The sequence below is a fragment of the Mya arenaria genome, chromosome 4, assembly GCF_026914265.1.
Source record: "Mya arenaria isolate MELC-2E11 chromosome 4, ASM2691426v1".
NCBI classification, from domain to species: Eukaryota; Metazoa; Mollusca; class Bivalvia; order Myida; family Myidae; genus Mya; species Mya arenaria.
This window is the reverse complement of record NC_069125.1, coordinates 76,576,787-76,598,447: the sequence shown is the minus strand read 5'-3', so window position 1 is coordinate 76,598,447 and position 21,661 is coordinate 76,576,787. Positions and strand designations below refer to the sequence as shown.

The following is a 21,661-nucleotide window of genomic DNA, read 5'->3' as shown; positions in this document are numbered from 1 at the left end:
AGGGATTATGGCATGTCCATTAAGAAATTATTCTTTTTTTAAATGAGGATTTTTTTACATTTATTTTCAATTTAAAAAAAGGCTGTTGACTCATGTTTATAGCTTTTAAACTTGTGTTAAGAAATATGATATGTGGACTCTTCTTAAATACCACCGTTTACAGGGTTGCCAAAGCAAATCTAAGCACAAAGTGTACACAGGTTGATGTATTTTCAGGCCAATTAAACTGTGTGATTGTCTGTGATAGTGGGTAATTGTTCTGTAGTTCCTGTGTTATCAGGAAACACTGGAGTATGGGACAACAATACCTTATCTGGTAAAAATAGTTCCCACCTTATCTTCACAAAATAGTTCTCCATAGGCTGGTCTGCTATCTAGAAAAGTTTAAGTCAACAAAGGAGGCTTAGCCATGCATGCATGGCAAAGGTGGGTTTGTTCATGTATTAGTAATAAAAAGTATATTGTCAACAAAGGAGGCTTAGCCATGCATGCATGGCAAAGGTGGGTTTGTTCATGTATTAGTAATGAAAAGTATATTGTCAACAAAGGAGGCTTAGCCATGCATGCATGGCAAAGGTGGGTTTGTTCATGTATTAGTAATGAAAAGTATATTGTCGACAAAGGAGGCTTAGCCATGCATGAATGGCAAAGGTGAGTTTGTACAGGTACTCGATAAAACAAGACCACAAATGTATGAACCAAGGGTATTTTCAATTTTCAACTTACATATCTATACTGAAAAATACCTTCTTATCTTAGACTTTATGACTTATACTCATACATTGGCAGAACCAAGAAAATGTTAGTGAAACTGCACATTCTATATTTAATGTCATATTCCGACTTCAGAAAATAGACTGTTAAGAGTAATTACATTTCTTGAGCTCTTTGATGTATGTTTGTCTTGTATGCTGCGGCATTATAGCTGTAATTGTTGAACAGTTTTCATGGAAACGTGATTCATGCTTTTCATACGACATAATGTTTTTCATTGAAGCTGTTATGTTTTCAAGACTTTAAATGAGCAAATACTTACTATGTATGTTAATTGTTGATGACTGGGAACACTCAACTACTATATTAGTAACTTTGGCAGTAGTACTACATAAGACAAAGAGAATATTGTATGTATATTTCAGGCCTATAGCAAGGCGAGGTACAGCAGTGGCATTCCCGGACAGTGAGGCAGAGGTTGTGGTGGCAGACAGGACGGGGGACGTGTACCAGTTCTCCATGAAGGAAACACAGACAGACGGACAGTTAATCCTAGGTCATCTCTCTATGGTGCTAGACCTGGTAAGCAGCGTGTAGCGATTTTGCACAATAATAATAAAGCATTGACAATTTGTTATTGTAAACAAGAATTGCAGCATGTGCGATCATGAAAAACTTCCAAGTGTTTTGCCTATTGTTAAGCTCGACTATTCGAAGAATAAGGAGGCCTATACTACTCACCCCAGCGTCGGTGTCGGCGTCCAGTTAAAGTTTTAGGGCAAGTTGGGATTTTCACTTATAAGTCCAATACCCTTTATTCAATTGACAAAATACTTCACACAGTTGTTCAGGGCCATCACATAATGAGGTTAGATAACTCCATATTATCTTTTATACAACTTATGGCCCCTGATTGACTATGGAACTTAGGTTAAAGTTTTAGGGCAGGTTGGGATATTTATTTATAACTTCTATACCCTTCATTCAATTGACTTAATACTTCACACAATTGTTCAGGACCCTCACACAATGAGGTTACATAACTCCATATTATCCTTTATACAAGTTATGGCCCCTGATTGACTTAGGTTAATGTTTAAGGGCAGGTTCAAGTTTTAGGGCAAGTTGGGATTTTAATAAAAAAACTTCTATACCCTTCATTCAATGCACTTAATACTACGCAGAATTATTGACGACCATCTTACAACAAGGAACATAACTCCATTTTAACCCTACATACAAATAATGGCCCTTCAATTTTATTTTTTTATGCCCCCGAAGGTGGGCATATTAAAATCGCACCGTCCGTCCTTCCGTTCGTCCGTGTGTCCGGCTCAATAACTCGTGTCCGGGCTGTAACTTTCCCTTGTATGGACAGATTTTAAAATAAATTGCCACATGTGTTCGGCATACCAAGACGACGTGTCGCGTGCAAGACCCGTGTCCCTACCTCTAAGGTCAAGGTCACATTTAGTGTTTATTCACAATGGAATGCTGCATATAAGAACATAGAGTATAGGTTGTCGTGTCCGGGTTGTATCTTTCTCTTGTATGGACAGATTTTAAAATAACTTGCCACATGTGTTCGGCATACCAAGACGACGTGTCACGTGCAAGACCCGTGTCCCTACCTCTAAGGTCAAGGTCACACTTGGGTGTTTATTCACAATGAAATGCTGCATATAAGGACATAGAGTATAGGTTGTCGTGTCCGGGCTGTAACCTTCCCTTGTATGGACGGATTTTAAAATAACTTGCCACATGTGTTCAACATACCAAGATGACGTGTCGCGTGCAAGAACCGTGTCCCTACCTCTAAGGTCAAGGTCACACTTAGATGTTTATTCACAATGGAATGCTGCATATAAGGACATAGAGTATAGGTTGTCGTGTCCGGGCTATAACTTTCCCTTGTATGGACAGATTTTAAAATAACTTGCCACATGTGTTCAGCATACCAAGACAACGTGTCGCATGCAAGACCCGTGTCCCTACCTCTTAGGTCAAGGTCACACTTAGTGTTTATTCACAATGGAATGCTGCATATAAGGACATAAAGTATAGGTTGTCGTGTCTGGGCTTTAACTTTCCCATGTATGGACAGATTTTAAAATAACTTGCCACATGTGTTCGACATACCAAGACAACGTGTCGCATGCAAGAACCGTATCCCTACCTCTAAGGTCAAGGTCACACATAGGTGTTTATTCACAATGGAATGCTGCATATAAGGACATAGAGTATAGGTTGTCGTGTCCGGGCTATAACTTTCCCTTGTATGGACAGATTTTAAAATAACTTGCCACATGTGTTCGACATACCAAGACAACGTGTCGCGTGTAAGAACCGTATCCCTACCTCTTAGGTCAAGGTCACACTTAGTGTTTATTCACAATGGAATGCTGCATATAAGGACATAGAGTATAGGTTGTCGTGTCCGGGCTGGAACTTTCACTTGTATGGACAGAATTTAGAATAACTTGCCACATGTGTTCGATATTCCAAGACGACGTGTCGCGTGCAAGAACTGTTTCCCTACCTCTAAGGTCAAGGTCACACTTAGGTGTTTATTCACAATGGAATGCTGCATATAAGGATACAGAGTATTGGTTGTTATGTCCGGGCTGTAACTTTTTCTTGTATGGACAGATTTTAAAATAACTTGCCACATGTGTTCGACATACCAAGACGACGTGTTGCGTGCAAGACCCATGTCCCTACCTCTAAGGTGAAAGATACACTTAGTGTTTATTCACAATGGAATGCTGAATATAAGGACATAAGAATGTTAGTTGTCAAGTATGGGTGGTATTTTTTATGTTCAGAGGCAATTTAAAATAACTTGCCATATGTATTTGTTTGATCTTTAACTTTTCATGTACTGACCTTATTCATAGGTCAATGTCACATTCGGGGGCATTCGTCACATACTTTGACAGCTCTTGTTTTAATTTTTCTTTTAATGGCTTTTGAAAGGCACATTTTTTATATTCTTAACCGCATTTTCATAAAGGGAAAACAAGTTATTTGAATGACTTGCGTCATTGTTCGGGCAGGCTGGTGGTAGGGCAGCATCAAAGTGACCTTATGTATCGAATAATTTTAGCTAGGTTAGACATAAAGAGACCAAACCTGGTATACACGAAGAGTTTATGGAGACCACAATTGAATGTGTTTGAGACCCCTAGGATCAAGGTCAAGGTTACTATTAAAAGGAAAGGGTTGGTATTGAATAACTTAAGCAATGGTCTACATATTGTGACCGAACTTGGTTTATAGGAAGAGTTTATAGAGACCTTTCCTGAGATTGTGTTTTGGGCCCCGAGAGTTATGGTCTACAAAAAATAGAAGAAAGCAGTTGAAACTGAATCTCTTCTGCCAATCATTAAAAACCTGGTTTTGTCACATCGCAATTCTTGTTCACTTTTTAATTTGTTTGTTTTATTGCTTTTGACAGGCACATATTACATCTTTATTGTATTCACTTCTAAGTCAAAGCAGCGTAGTAAACTGTAAAAAAGCAGTTTCTGCTCAATAACTAAAGAACGCTTGGGCCCAGGAACTTCATTCTTGGTATGCAAGTTGGTAATGATTAGGTATATGATGCTTATTGAATTTGAGGTCAGTAGGTCAAGGTCAAAGTGATGTCATCAACAGTTTCCTTTAAACAACTTCTCCTAAACCACTAGGGTAGTTTCAACCAAACTTCACAGGAATGTTTCTTGGATGGTCCTTTAATTGAAGTGGTTCAAGGCAGAATTCTTATTGCCATGGCAACTGAAAGAAAAACACTTTTTCTTATTCTCAGAAAGTTCTTGCCCGATTTCCAAATAATTTCACAGAAATGTTCCTTGAATCAAAGTCTTTAATCCCATGTCGATTCGTAAAAAACATGGGCTCCATGGACAGGCCTCCTTTTCACTACTATATATATATATGTATGTGTGTCTATATGGAAGACTTTGAAAATGTTCTCATCAAAATCCAATGGCTGATTTTTTTTTTACAACTGTTCCTTAGGTAAACTTCTATCAAATTCCTTCACCTCATGTTGATTTGTAGAAAAAACATGTCTGCCAGGGGTGAGCTACTTTTCACTGTATGTCTAGATGGAAAACATTGAATTTTTTTAGAAGCGATTGGCCTGATTTCAAAATAATTTCACAGAAATGTTCCTAAGGTGACCCTCTGTCAAATTCCTTCCCCCTTTATTGATTATTAAAAATGGTTGCTAGGGGCGGGGCTAGTTACCACTATATGTCTGTATGGAAAACTTTGAAAATCATCTCTGCATAAACCATTGACCTGATTTCCAAATAATTTCACAAGGACCATTTATCGAATTCCTTCACCCCATTTTGATTCTATGAAAAACATTGCTGCTTTTTTAGCTCTACTGGCCAGAAGAGCTTATGTGATGGTTATGTGTACATAGTATGTGTGTCCGTGCATCTGTAAACAATAGCTTGTGAACACGATACAGTATTCAGTTTTTATTGTATCTCCTTGAAACTTGTACAGTATATAGATATCAATCAGAGCTCGGTTTCTTTCGACAACCACCCAGATCCGCCCATGCATGCCTAGATTATGGGCCTTGAAAGTATAAAAAAAAGCTATTTTTAGCTAAGTCTATTTTTAGCCAAGTCTACATGAGCGAAGTCTTTTTTTAGCCAAGTTTACATGTTAAGTCGAGTCTAGGATTAAAGGGAGAGCACTTGCTTTTTGGTTGTGCAGTTGGTTTTGTGTATTACTCTCCCTTGTTCATGTTGAAAGGCCAATGGCCATTTTTAGCTCTAATGGCCAAAGTGTCTGTCCTTCACGCATCCATCTAAACACAATTGCTTGTGAATGTTTGTACAAATTTTGCCCATGGGCTCATTACTGCCCACGCCCGGGTTCACAGGTTTGGTATACTTAAATTGGGAAATGTTTGAAAAACTGTTTGTGTGTTTGAGCATCCATCTAAACACAATTGCTTGTGAATGTTTGTTCAAATTATGCCCCTGGGATCATTACTGGCCATCCCCCGGGGTTCACAGGTTTGGTCAACTTAAATTGGGAATGTTTGAAAATCTTCTTGTCTGAAACATTGCAGACCCTTGCTATTTTAAATAAGGCTTAAATTAGTGGTGCGCTACCATGGTTGTTCAAATTATGCCCCTGGGGTCAAAACTGGCATTGCCCCTGGGGTCACAAGTTTCCTAGAGACTTATTTAAGAAATATTTTCAAAATCTTGTTTCAAACCACAAGGCTCATACCTTTGATATTTGTTGTGGAGCATCATATGATGACCGTCTAGCAAAACAGTTGAAATTATGCCCCTTGGGCAAAAGCTGGCCCCACCCCTTTTTACCTACTTTTTTGTTTTTAAAGCTACAGCAATGAAATTTGGACCATGTGTACAGATTTGCAAACGAGCATCAATGTTGTCCTCGGATGTCTTTGACTTTGACCTTTTGAACTTTTTTATTTTAAAGCTACAGTAATGAAATTTTGACCAGGAGTTCAGTTTTGAAAGCAAATATTTTTTTCCTCAGATGTGCTTTACTTGGCACATATTAAAATAGTTTATGCAACAAATCTGCTAACAACACTTTCTGTCTTCAGATGTTGAACGTGCAACGTTTTCAGCTAACCCAAACACAAAACGTGAACTATATGTTTGTTGCCTATTACCCATACATACATGCTCTGGATTGAAAATGACCACAAGAGCCATGCCAGTAGATCATAGGCCCTCATGGGCCTCTTGTTATTTTTTATAATTAGTTCATTACTTTACAATCATTGAACATACCAATTTCAAACCTTTTCACAGTAACAACGTGCTCTTTTGTGACAAGTTATATAACTCCAACTTAAATATTGAAAGAGTAATGGCCTTTTGTATATTTTTAAACAACTATATATTTCTCAAGATTTGAAACATCATACTGACTGTGTCAAAGAGAAGTGGTGTGCAAGCAAAATAATATTTTGTGCACGATATTTCTATATTTCCCTTTGATTGTTTCTATGCTGATTTTTTTACTGGGACAATTCTTCTTTTCTACATAACTCTATATGTTTTTGAGGTATTGACTTTAATCTGCTGTTCAGGAGAAACATTTTTTGTGTAGAGTATTTTTATATAGAGTTATTAAATGCTCGTGTTGTCAGGTTTTATTCAAAAGTTAATTATATAATTTCGGAATTCATTCTTTATACGAAGTACCATCATGATCATTTTAATGCTTTAACCTGGAATCAGTAAGTGTGATACTACAATCTTTCATGCTTATCGACTTGATATTTTCACTGCAAAATAAGGAGTGAAAATATCAACTTTCAGAACTACTTTTAAAATCCTTTTTCAAAACAGAACACTTCACTTTTAACCAGAAAATGTTTGCAAAAAATCGTTTAAAATTTAAAGAAATGTTCAATAAATTTAAATAAATAAATATTTGGAAATTAAAAACTTACCGTTTATTACCGGTTATCCCGTTTTTCAAACGTTTTCTGCATCTTAAAGCTGATCGAATGTTCGAACATTTGCTTTCATACCAAACAAATTACAGATGAAAACAACTGTTCGAACAAAAATATAATTTTATATCATCGTTCAAATGTATTTTGAACTGTCTGTCGTTGTTATACGTAAAACGAGCTTCCCGGAAAATGCACACAACAATTTACAGATAATCTGATATATTTTTTACCCCACCCACGCCTCAAATTTGTCAACAAACTAGCGTGGCATTCACTCTTTACCTGGAAAGCAAACCTGTTTTCAGGCGAAACAGACTGGTCTCTGACAGTAAGATGACTGAATATCCATGTTTCATGAAAAACAGTCTAAAACAAAGAAAAATGTTTAAAATCCAATGAATATCCGTACTTGTTTTGCTAACACATTTGACCTTCCAAATTTTCATTCATAAAATGACAGCGTAATAATTTGGTTATGTATTCATGCCCCGCGTAAAATCAAAGTGTTTTCGTTATTTTTTGGAACATATTTACACTTATAAAACTTCCTTGATTACTGTTCATAAAAGCTTTGCACTAAAAAATGAGCGAAAAATTAACTATAAGAATAAATAGCAGAGAACTTTTTCTCAACAAACCGGACATAGAAAAGTTGACAGCTATACTTTTGCGTGAGGGGCGCCGGGCCCACAGGCAGCGGCGTAAATAACACCCTTTTCAAAAAAGGGGGTAATTAAGAAAAAAATAAAACTCCGAAAATAAGCATAAAAGAAACAGAAAATTTGTTTATTTCGGTGTAAGATCGTATTTAATTTCACTTGTGATCATAGAAAAACTATTTTCACTCGTGGCTTCGCCAATCGTGAAAATATGTTTTTCTATGACACTCGTGAAATAAAATACGATCTTACCCAGAAATAAACAAATATCCTTTATGTCATGCTTTTTGGAACAGTAAGTAAATTTACATAAACTTTTACTGATGTTTACACAACAACATAACACATACATACATAATAATTGCATATCAGCTGCAAACTGATGAACACCGCATCAAGTAAGTTATCTTAGCATTTTATTCATGTAAAAGAATATTTAAAAGTAGTTAACTTTCAGTAACCTGTCATATTGAAAATTCCCAAAAAAAATTCTTCATTCATAAAACTGTTCCAAAAAAGTTATTTACATAAAATTCAAATGATATAAAAAAAACAACGTTTCATGAACACAATGCATTGAGCCGGTTGATCTCGAGATTTGCAGATGAGACCGGACCAACTACATAATGGTGACAAACTATTACAAAATATTTTATGAAATAAACAAACAATTAACCACAATTTGTAATTTTGGGAGAATTTGTAATGATTTGAGCCAAAGTGTTTTCATTCACCACCATTGTGTAAAAACATGACCTCAACGACGTTGTCAATGACGATTTATAGATCGTACTCAATGATCAATTCATCGTTTCATCATAGCTATGTAGTCCACATATATTCCCACTGACATGACGTTGTCAATGACGATTTATAGATCGTACTCAATGATCAATTCATCGTTTCATCATTGCTATGTAGTCCACATATATTCCCACTGACATGACATTGTCAATGACGATTTATAGGTCGTACTCAATGATCAATTCATCGCTTCATCATAGCTATGTAGTCCACATATATTCCCACTGACATGACATTGTCAATGACGATTTATAGATCGTACTCAATAATCAATTCATGGTTTCATCATAGCTATGTAGTCCACATATATTCCCACTGACATGACATTGTCAATGACGATTTATAGATCGTACTCAATAATCAATTCATCGTTTCATCATTGCTATGTAGTCCACATATATTCCCACTGACATGACATTGTCAATGACGATTTATAGATCGTACTCAATAATCAATTCATCGTTTCATTATAGCTATGTAGTCCACATATATTCCCACTGACATGACATTGTCAATGACGATTTATAGATCGTACTCAATAATCAATTCATCGTTTCATTATAGCTATGTAGTCCACATATATTCCCACTGACATGACATTGTCAATGACGATTTATAGATCGTACTCAATAATCAATTCATCGTTTCATTATAGCTATGTAGTCCACATATATTCCCACTGACATGACATTGTCAATGACGATTTATAGATCGTACTCAATAATCAATTCATCGTTTCATTATAGCTATGTAGTCCACATATATTCCCACTGATATTTCTATATTTTTTCAAAGGCCCCAATCTTTAATTTAACCATTGATGTATTTGTCATTGCACCTGTCAGCATGGTCAGTGTACTTTGCCATTTTTTTTGTTATTCTATATGTCAGTTACACCCCTTCCAATTGTGAAAAATCTATATGTTGACAGTAACTGGAAGCATATATTCATCTGTTTTAGCACCAGGCTAAAGGATGTTGTTTGTATAACCATTTTGTTTCTGATGTTCATGAATGTCTGATTTTGAGCTTTCTATGTAATTACTTCAATTTCAAATTACTGCTGATTTCTTTTATATTTGTAAGCACTTTATTTCGCACATTGATTTATAATGATCTATTTTGTGAACATAGAAGAGTTGTTTACTGAGAAATTAATCAACCAAGCGGAACATTGTAAAATTGTGGGAAAGTCACGACTATCAAGCTGTTGTGATCAATCATGCCGCAGTGCCAATCCTGCAACTTGCATGTTTTTTACACAATGTATGAATCAAGTACAGATAACCATAGTCAAATTAACAATAATTGGCCCGAAATTTTCAGCTCCGTGACTATTGAAGTATTTGACACAGGATAAAACAAATTAAGGCAAGGAGATGACTGAAAGAAAGGCCTATTTAAACTAATTTTCTAAAAAAAAAGTATAGTGTTTCATATAGTTAAAACTTATTTTTTCAAGTTTATGAAATACATAAATGAGCACATAACGTTCACCTGCATTGTTTAAGAAACAACGTTACTGTGTGTTTCAGTGCTTTGTTGGGGGTGATGAGTATATAGTTACATGTGATCGAGACGAGAAGGTGCGTATCAGCTGCTACCCCAACTCATACAACATCCGCAGCTACTGCCTCTACCACACAGAGTATGTATTCACACCAGTAACTCTTATATCTTGCTGACTATACTTTCTGGTAACACAACAATCGAAATATACCTCCTCATTGTTGCAATATTGAAATTGTTTGGTTCCATGTAGGTTTTGTAGGTTTGATAAAAAAAACTCTTTATTTCATCATATCTATGAAATGCTCATGCTCATACAAAGTGTCCTGAATGAATTCTTATAAAAACAGTCTCAGACTTTCTGCAACATGATCAGACTGGATGAATGTTTTGATGGCCATGGATGAATGGATAGCACATACGAGGGCCAATCTTTCTGTTCTGGACACATTGTTATATTACATTGAAATTTTACACATATATTTAACAGCTCATAAGTAGTGTAATCAAATATTTTATTGTCAGGCCACTTAGTTTTTACAATGGCGGTTCAGTGTATGTGACTGTTTGTCAGTCCATTTGTCTGTGCCTTCCTTTGTCCAATTTTGGCTTATCAAAGTTGTAATTTGGTCATGCATTAAGGGATTTTTAACCAGGTTTTCACATAGTGAAACTTGGTTATTAGAATGACGAACGTTGTTGTTCGGGCAGGCAGCCGGGCAGCATCAAACTCACCTATGAAACTGAATAACTTTAGTTAGGGTTTACATATCTTGACTCAACTTGGTATAAAGGAAAAGTTTATGGAGACCTTTCATGGGATTGTGTTTGAGGTCCCTAGGGTCAAGTTCAAGGTTACTGTTACAAAAAATAAAAAAACCAGTTGAAACTGAATAACTTTAATTAGGGTTGACGTATCTTGACCCATCTCGGTATAAAGGAAGAGTTTATGGAGACCTTTCATGGGATTGCGTTTGGGGTCCCTAGGGTCAAGGTCACTGTTACTAAAATAGAAAAATGGTTGAAACTGATAACTTTAGTTAGGGTTGACATATCTTGACCCATCTTGGTATAAAAGAAGAATTTATGGAGACCTTTCATGGGATTGTGTTTGGGGTCCCTAGGGTCAAGGTCAAGGTCACTGTTACTAAAAATAGAACAACGGTTGAAACTGAATAACTTTAGTAAGGGTTGACATATCTTGACCCAACTGGGTATAAAGGAAGAGTTTATTGAACCTTACATGGGATTGCATTTGGGGTCCCTAAGGTCAATCTCTCAAAATCCAAATATTTGTAAACAAGTTTCTTTTAAATCATTTTCATTTTCCAGCACCAGAGATTGATGATTTACTTAATTCACCGATGATAACTATATCTATATGTGCCATGACAAAGTAATATAATCATCTTTATTAATTGATTAACCTTTCCCTTTAAACCTGGTTTTGTGGCATTGCGGCGTTTCTTGTTAAATATTAAAATAGGCAAAATAGGCAGACATGTGCTCCATAAGCAGATGTGTTTCACATGCATGACCCCTGTTTCTAGGTCAAAGGACTAGGTGACACTAAAGGGCCATTGTCAATACTCCTTTTATGTTGGTTTGTGTGGGCTGTAATTTTGTCATGTATAGGGAGATTTTAAAATGACTTGGCACAAATGTTCACCATGTGTCACCTGTAAGACATAAGTGTGTAGGTCAAAGACCAAGGTCACATATAAGGCCATCGGTCAAAATTCCTTGTATTTTGGCTTGTTGAGTCTGTAACTTGGCCATGCATTGGAGGACTTGGCACAACTGTTCATGTTAATCAGACATGTTGTCACTTGCAAGACTCATGTCTGTAGGTCAAAGGTCAAGGTCACACTCATTAGTTATAATTTTTGGTTTTTGAACTTGATTGATGTCACTGTCATGCATTGCTATTAACTTTCCAACAATGACATCAAAGGTAAATATCCCAAACCCCTCTCAGAGCTGTTTCATAATTGTGACAAGTTTGAAATTGTGGGCGTTTCACTGACAAACTAGCATAAGGATAAAATGCAAAATAAGTTGCTCAGGCATCTGAGGTTTTTATTCCAATTACAACTTTTTGTAAATGGTTATTCTGATGTAAATTGTAATTTATTGGAAAGGCTTTATAGAATTATGCATGCATTATAACAATGTGGGGTTATTTGAAGTGACATAAAAATTGTTACAACGTCAGTCAGCTTGGGCAATGCTGCTAGTTGAGTTTTTAAGTTACAGTATAATTGAATAATAGGAAATACATGCTACAACAGCTTAAAAAAATATTTTAAAACAAGGAAATATATCAACATATGGTGTTAAATTCTTAAAGCATTTACCCTTCTAGTTATCCATAAAATATTTTCTACCTATTAGTAGTATGTTGGTCACCAGTAAACATGTGCTAGAAGGAAACATGCGTAGAGTGACCAAATACCTTAAAATAGTTTGTATGTATTTGGAAGACAAAATGTTGAGGTAATATCATAGCCTTCAAGGTGTAATCATCATCGGCATCATTGGCAAGAACCTTAACAACAACAATACATTTAACATATAACACTTTCTGAAATGTTGATTGATTTTTATGGGACCTGATGACACAACACAAACAACAACAAGATAAAAAAGAATCATGTAAATTGTTATGCGATGAATTGCGATCCGAACATATCCGAAGATGTTGCTTTCATCGGATGATAGCCCCAATTGCCCAAAAGCAGCTCATTTAAGTAATGGAAGTTGAGGTGTAAATATTAAATGATGAATGCTTGGCCTTAATACACTATTTTTATGGGTTTTCATTAAAAAATTCTCTTAACATTATGTATAGTGTTCACAAACATACATAAATAATGCCCAATAAACTCATTTAAAAGTACAACAGGCACAAGTTGACATCCACTCCATCTTGCAGTGATTTATCATATTTGTGTTCATACTTTATGGACTTTAACAATTTTAGCAATCAATATTTCCAAACTGCATGGGAAGGTAGAGGCTATCACATGACCCAAATTCATATGGTTATCTGTCCAACACAACCTTTCAGGGACATTTGTCCCATTCCTGTGACGGTTCTTGTTTGACAAATCCCTCGGCAAGTTGAGTACTTGATTCTTATGTCTGACCCTCATAGGACTCTGGATCAGAGGGTTTATGTAAAAAGGCAAACTTTAGATTGGAAAAAAATGCCTTTTCTAGCAATTCACGTTTACAAAATCCATGAATTTCCTTGAAATTCAGTTCAAAGCACTTGACCGTTGGATGTAGGTAAAGTTCTAGTCCAGGAAGAAATATTTAGTCTCTGAGATATTCATGAAATTCAAGGAATCCATATTGCAACAGACCGGAAGAAAGCAAAGTTTGAGTCCAGCAGAAAATATTTCTCTCCGAGATATTCATTATATTTTTTCTCTCTGATTGCAGGTATTGGACTGACTTGATAGTTAAACGACTGTAAATTATGTGCAATACTTAGACTTAAACAAAATATCAGTCAGAAGTAGCATTCTCAATATAGAGAATACATTTTGGAACACAATCAGGCACTTGTCATTTAGATATACTGTAACATTCCTATTATCGCCCATTAATGATGAAGGTTCTTAATGACATGTAAAGAGAAGGTTTTGAAACTATATGATAAAAATTATGTTCTTTGCTATGTTAGCTCATCAGAGCTTATGTTACTACTATTTTCAAATATAAATGTTTGCATTGAATTGAGGTGGCTTTTACTCCAACCCGAATACCCAATTGTCAGAACAACAGTAATCGATATTAAAGTATCGCCTAAGAAACCGCTGAAACTGATATTAATGGCATTTTGGTGTGCCACTAATATGATTGACAGCCAACAACTGACAAAACTGTGAATGCCAAAGTGTCTCAGTGCCTTAAAGTGTAATGTCAAAATTGTTGGTTGTGACTATTCTTGTTTTGGCAATATAACCAGACTTTGCTATCAGAGCTAGATCTCGATTTGAACAAGTGCTAAGTTTATTTGCAGTAGTACTCTTTCATAGTTGCAATAAAAATTAATCTCTCCTTTACTTTAAACTAAGTGTGTAATGTATACCTGAATTCTTTGACTGAGTGAGTGTTATGTTACAGGTATGTTAGCCAGCTGCTGTACCTAGAGGACCGGGATCTCCTTGTGTCCGGATCTGGGGTACGTTCAAAATAACAGGCCTTGTAATGGACACAATATGAGGACTGTCCTTCTAAATCTTACACTTTGTTTATTAATATTTCATTAAAAGTCACATCAGAAAATATGCTGCATGTAAAAAGACCGATGTAAAACAAATAAAAAAAACAATGGATAAAAATCGATGCATTTTGATTAAAGTGTTCTTATCATATGTGTATTTTTCTGGAAGAAACATCATCTTGTGGAGGCACCATTATTATGACCTCATCATGTTGTATTTGACTGTTGACGTCATTCTTCACAACAATATGCAACGTAATATAACATGAAGCAAATTATGTAAAGCATAAAATGGCCATGTCAGATGAGGCAGTGGCGCGCAGAACAGCTGTACAATCAGGAATGACGCCTATCAACATGTTTCCGCAGACAATATTTACACAAGGATACAAAATGTTTACAGAGGACTTGTGTTATGGCCCCGAAGGTGGGCATATTAGAATCGCACCATCCGTCCGTCCGTCCATCCGTCCGGCTCAATAACTCGTGTCCGGGCTGTAACTTTATCTTGTATGGACAGATTTTAAAATAACTGCCAGATGTGTTCAACATACCAAGACGATGTGTAGCGTGCAAGACCCGTGTTCTTACCTCTAAGGTCAAGGTCACACTCAGTGTTTATTCACAATGGAATGCTGCATATAAGGACATAGAGTATAGCTAGGTTGTCGTGTCTGGCCTGTAACTTTCTCTTGTATGGACATATTTTAAAAAAACTTTGCACATTGTTCGACATAACAAGACAATGTGTCGCATGCAAGACCCGTGTCCCTACCTCTAAGGTCAAGGTGTCACACTTAGGTGTTTATTCACAATGGAATGCTGCATATAAGGACATAGAGTATAGGTTGTCGTGTTCGGGCTGTAACTTTCTCTTGTATGGACATATTTTAAAATAACTTGCCACATGTGTTCGACATATCAAGAAGACATGTCGTGTGCAAGACATGTGTCCCTACCTCTAAGGTGAAGGTCACACTTAGGTGTTTATTCACAATGGAATGCTGCATATAAGTACATAGGGTATAGGTTGTCCTGTCAGGCCTGTAACTTTCTCTTGTATGGACATATTTTACAATAACTTGCCACATGTGTTCGACATACCAAGACGATGTGTCACGTGCAAGACCCTCGTCCCTCCCTCTAAGGTCAAGTTCACACTTAGGTGTTTATTCACAATGGAATGCTGCATTGAAGGAAATAGAGTATAGGTTGTCATATCAGGTCTGTAATTTTCTCTTGTATGGACATATTTTAAATAACTTGCCACATGTGTTCGACATACCAAGACGACGTGTGGCGTGCAAGACCTGTGTCCCTACCTCTAAGGTCAAGGTCACACTTAGATGTTTATTCACAATGGAATGCTGCATATAAGGACATAGAGTATAAGTTGTCGTGTCCAGTCTGTAACTTTCTCTTGTATGAACATATTTTAAAATAACTAGCCACATGTGTTCGACATATCAAGAGGACATGTCGTGTGGAAGACATGTGTCCCTCCCTCTAAGGTCAAGGTCACACTTAGGTGTTTATTCACAATGGAATGCTGCAAATAAGGACATAGAGTATACTTTGTCGTGTCCGGGCTGTAACTTTCTCTAGTATGGACATATTTTAAAATAACTTGCTACATGTGTTCGACATACCAAGACGACGTGTCTCGTGCAAGACCTGTGTCCCAACCTCTAAGGTCAAGGTCACACTTAAGTGTTTATTCACAATGGAATGCTGCATATAAGGCCATAGTGTATAGGTTTTCATATCCGGTCTGTAACTTTCTCTTGTATGGGCATATTTTAAAGCATACAATGGAATGCTGCAAATAAGGACATAGAGTATACTTTGTCGTGTCCGGGCTGTTACTTTCCCTTGTATGGACATATTTTAAAATAACTTTCTACATGTGTTCGACATACCAAGACGACGTGTCGCGTGCAAGACCTGTGTCCCAACCTCTTAGGTCAAGGTCACACTTAAGTGTTTATTTACAATGGAATGCTGCATATAAGAACATAGAGTATAGATTGTCGTGTCCGGCCAGTAAATTTCTCTAGTATGGACATATTCTAAATAACTTGCCAGATGTGTTCGACATATCAAGACGATGTGTCGTCTGCAAGACCCGTGTCCCTTCCTCTAAGGTCAAGGTCACACTTTGGTTTTTATTCACAATGGAATGCTGCATATTAGGACATAAGAGTGTAGGTTGTCAAGTATGGGTGGTATGTTCAGATGTCAATGTCACAGTAGGGGCATTCATCACATAGTGTTATACTCTTGTTATTAAATGGCATTGTAGATATAATGGCACTCATATGGATAATGCACCTAGTTGGCTGCTGCTGTACAAGGCTGACAGACCAGTATAACCATGCAGGACTTCATCACCATTGTGTTGGACGATGTATTGTTCGAGAAGTGGCAGAGATAACTGGTGTATGCAAGTCTACAGCATATCCCATCCTTACATCAGACTTGATGATGTCGCCCATGAGTGTGAAATGGGTCTCGAGACTTCTTACAGTGGAAGAGATGCAGGTACGAGACAGTGCATCAAGAACGTTCTTTCGAAAGAGCGGAAGAGGTCCATCCTACCACTCACTGATTATAGATGAGACCTTGGTCCACTACTTTGTGCCAGAGAGCAAACAAGCTTAAATGGTTGGAAGCACGCCAAATGTCTTCCACCTAAAAAGCCAAAGGATCTCATGCATGCGTTGCAGAAGAAGTGCCCAGACATGGCTTATTAAAAAGAGAATATAGTGTTTCATCAGGACAATGCCCCAAGCAATACTGCTGGGAACTCTGAACTTGAAATTGATGTGTTAGGATTCCAGCGTGCCTTCCTCCACCATTTTCACTGGATCTGGCTCCACTCGATATTGCATGTTTTGCAAAGAGGTATTTATGTGGCATCAGATTAAGTGATAGATCTCTGCGATCAGTTGTACAATACAGAACTGAGATCAGCCATGCGATACAGAACTGAGATCAGCCGTAAGATACAGAACTGAGATCAGCCATGCGATACAGAACTGAGATAAGACATGCAATACAGAACTGAGATCAGCCATGCGATACTGAACTGAGATCAGCCGTGCGCTACAGAACTGAAATCAGCCATGCGATACAGAACTGAGTCAGGCCATACGATACAGAACTGAGATCAGCCATGTGATACAGAACTGAGGTCAGCCATAGGATACAGAACTGAAATCAGCCATAGGATACAGAACTGAGATCAGCCATAGGATACAGAACTGAGATCAGCCGTAAGATACAGAACTGAGACCAGCCATGCGATACAGTACTGAGATCAGACATGCGATACAGAACTGAGATCAGCCATGCGATACAGAACTGAGATCAGCCAAACAACACAGAACTGAGATCAGCAATGCGATACAGAACTGAGATCAGCCATGCGATACAGAACTGAGATCAGCCATGTGATCCATAACTGAGATCAGACATGCAATTCAGAACTGAGATCAGCCCATGAGATACAGAACTGAGATCAGCTATGCAATACAGAACTGAGATCAGCCTTGTGATACAGAACTGAGATCAGCCATGTGATACAGAACTGAGATCAGCCATGGGATACAGAACTGAGATCAGCCATGCAATATAGAACTGAGATCAGCCATGCGATACAAAAGTGAGATCAGCCATGTGAAAGAGAACTGAGTCCAGCCATACGATACAGAACTGAGATCAGCCATGCGATACAGAACTGAGATCAGCCATGCAATACAGAACTGAGATCAGCCTACGATACAGAACTGATTCCAGCCATGCGATACAAAACTGACATCAGCCATGTGATAAAAAAAACTGAGATCAGCCATACGATACAGAACTGAGATCAGCCATGCGATACAGAACTGAGATCAGCCATGCGATACAGAACTGAGATCAGCCATCCCTGAGATCAGCCATGCGATACAGAACTGAGATCAGCCATGTGATATAGAACTGAGATCAGCCATGCCTGAGATCAGCCATGCGATACAGAACTGAGATCAGCCATGCTTGAGATCAGCCATGTGATATAGAACTGAAATCAGCCATGCCATACAGAAATGAGATCAGCCATGCGATACAGAACTGAGATCAGCCATACGATACAGAACTGAGATCAGCCATGCGATACAGAACTGAGATCAGCCAAACAACACAGAACTGAGCGATACAGAACTGAGATCAGCCATGCGATACAGAACTGAGATCAGCCATGTGATCCATAACTGAGATCAGACATGCAATTCAGAACTGAGATCAGCCCATGAGATACAGAACTGAGATCAGCTATGCAATACAGAACTGAGATCAGCCTTGTGATACAGAACTGAGATCAGCCATGTGATACAGAACTGAGATCAGCCATGGGATACAGAACTGAGATCAGCCATGCAATATAGAACTGAGATCAGCCATGCGATACAAAAGTGAGATCAGCCATGTGAAAGAGAACTGAGTCCAGCCATACGATACAGAACTGAGATCAGCCATGCGATACAGAACTGAGATCAGCCATGCAATACAGAACTGAGATCAGCCTACGATACAGAACTGATTCCAGCCATGCGATACAAAACTGACATCAGCCATGTGATAAAAAAAACTGAGATCAGCCATACGATACAGAACTGAGATCAGCCATGCGATACAGAACTGAGATCAGCCATGCGATACAGAACTGAGATCAGCCATCCCTGAGATCAGCCATGCGATACAGAACTGAGATCAGCCATGTGATATAGAACTGAGATCAGCCATGCCTGAGATCAGCCATGCGATACAGAACTGAGATCAGCCATGCTGGAGATCAGCCATGTGATATAGAACTGAAATCAGCCATGCCATACAGAAATGAGATCAGCCATGCGATACAGAACTGAGATCAGCCATACGATACAGAACTGAGATCAGCCATAGGATACAGATCTGAGATCTGCCATGCGATACAGAACTGAGATCAGTCGTAGGATACAGAACTGAGATCAGCCGTATGATACAGAACTGAGATCAGCCATGCGATACAGAACTGAGACCAGCCATGTGATCCAGAACTGAGATCAGTCATGCGATAACACATTTCAACCGCACATTAGAACGTTGGTCATAAACATTTATCAAACTTGTGTAATAGACCTCAATATGTGGCAATATTACATTTACTGGTGCAATTATGACATAGGCATGTAGATGCTCCTGTGAACATGGTATTGTTAAATGTTTTGTAGAACTTTAATTTCATGTTATTTTTCAATGTAACTTCGAGGGTTTTTTTGCAGTTGTAGATTAAATGTATGAGAATTTTTAGAACACTTATGTATTTTTTAGTTATAACCAAAGTCAACAATTTAGTGGGACAGCCCTCTTATCATGTTACTTTTCATTGTACCATCTGAACCAGAAATATTATAAGGATAATAAACCTTTTCGTTCATTACTATTTTCAGACGTCAATAATTGGTTTACCATCTGAGTGCAAAGCTCAATGTTTTCTCACTATATACATCTCTTTAGCAGACAGTTAAAACTATATGATGTATAATAATATAACCCTCTATTACATAGCTGTGCAATCTTTCAGTGAACATAATTGTTTTTTTGTGATTTATATCTATTGTTTACACAAATGTAATGGTTATATAATTATGTTTCAAAAGAAAAGAGCATTTATAGACTATATTTAGACCTATAATAAACAGCAAGCATATTGTGTTGCGCCATCTGTTGCCAGTGGCACAGGGTTTCTTATTTTCTGTCTTTCCTAAAGCATTGAGATGAGATGGTATCTGGGAAGCTGGCTATTTAATTAACGTTTGTGTCTCCCAGTTTGCCAGGGATATCTTTTTCTCCCTCAGCTGATTACAATTCCCACTGTCAAACACAAGATTTTTATCTCTAACATAGCAATTAATTAACGGTAAATTAAGCATTTTATGGCATGAGTGAACTTCTTTATTATGTTGATAGAAATGACAATTTTTCAAACTCAAAATGATTCACTGTTAAGAGACCTGCCCACTACAGTAATCGGTATTGGTAGGTAAATGTTATACCCTTGTGGAGTACTCGGCTAAGTTGTACCCTTTCAATCAATTTAATTTACATTCATTTTTAAATTCACATTATAAAAATCAAGGTATCTATTTGTGTTCAATATTTAAAAAAAAAAAAAATGTTCCATACAGTAAGTTGGTGATATTGTCTGTTGATTGGTAGCATTTTGTGGCCAGTTCATTCATGTGCTGAACATGTAAAGGGATTATTTGGAAATAATTGATAAAAATCATATGTTTGCAACTTCTATTGGATAGGTCTAAGTCTTACATGAAGGTGCACAAACATGGTTGTGTCTAGACTGGGAAATATATATGAAATATCAGTAGGCAGGGAACCAGACTAGACTGGGATTTCCAGCATGAAGAGGCTTGAAATAACATGGCAGATTGTTGGCCTCACTCATGGCCAATGATAGTTTAAGACATGCACAGTGACTGATATCAGGATTACCAGTGACATTGTTTGAATGACCAGCAATTTCATACATGACTCTTCTTTAATGCCTGGTTATCAAATATTGCAAAAAGAAAGAATAAAAAAAAACTTTTTTTAAATTATTTCATTTCATTTTTGTGGAGCCATGTTGTGGTGAGGGAATCATAGTTGTCACAATGGTAGTTCCATGAGCGTGTGTGCGTGCGTGTGTGTGTGTCAGTTTGGACTAATTTGTCCATGTTGTATTTTCATCATGCATTAAAGGATTTTTAAAAAACTTGCCATGAAGGTACATGATGAGGCGGCTTGTCACACACAAGACCCAGGTCTGTACCTCAAAGGTCAAGGTTAGAAGTCAAAGGTTGAATAAATACTTGTCGGGGCTGTATCTTGAGCATGCATTGTAGGATTTTTAAAAAACTTGTCATGAAGGTTCACCATGATGAGGCTGACCCAGGTCTGCGCATGAAAGATTAAGTGAGTACTTTTGATAGGACTGGTTAGATGTCAAAATGAGTACTTTTGATAGGACTGGTCTGGTTTGAGCCTTATCCAGGCTGTATCTTTACCATGCAGTATAGGATTTTCAAAAAACTTTCCATAGAGGTACCACACGAGTAGTTTCGCAGGAATACGTATTATTCAGAACCATGTTGTTCAGTGTTGCAATTTCATGGAAGAGCATTATGTCTGTGTCAAAGGCTCTTTCAACAACCTCGACATGTCGCCATTTGGCTCCTAGTTTAAATA

At 37.3% G+C, this 21,661-nt stretch overlaps 1 protein-coding gene across 1 annotated transcript in view; it reads left to right on the top strand.

Annotated features, from left to right (window-relative positions):
- The window catches only part of LOC128231886 (tRNA (guanine-N(7)-)-methyltransferase non-catalytic subunit wdr4-like), an 85,897-nt gene that overhangs the window by 39,576 nt on the left and 24,660 nt on the right, over positions 1-21,661 (top strand). Inside the window, exons 4-6 of the mRNA XM_052945139.1 lie at positions 1,140-1,296; positions 10,188-10,300; positions 14,296-14,353. Coding sequence (XP_052801099.1) covers positions 1,140-1,296; positions 10,188-10,300; positions 14,296-14,353 — 328 coding nt within the window. The remainder of the gene's footprint in view (positions 1-1,139; positions 1,297-10,187; positions 10,301-14,295; positions 14,354-21,661) is intronic.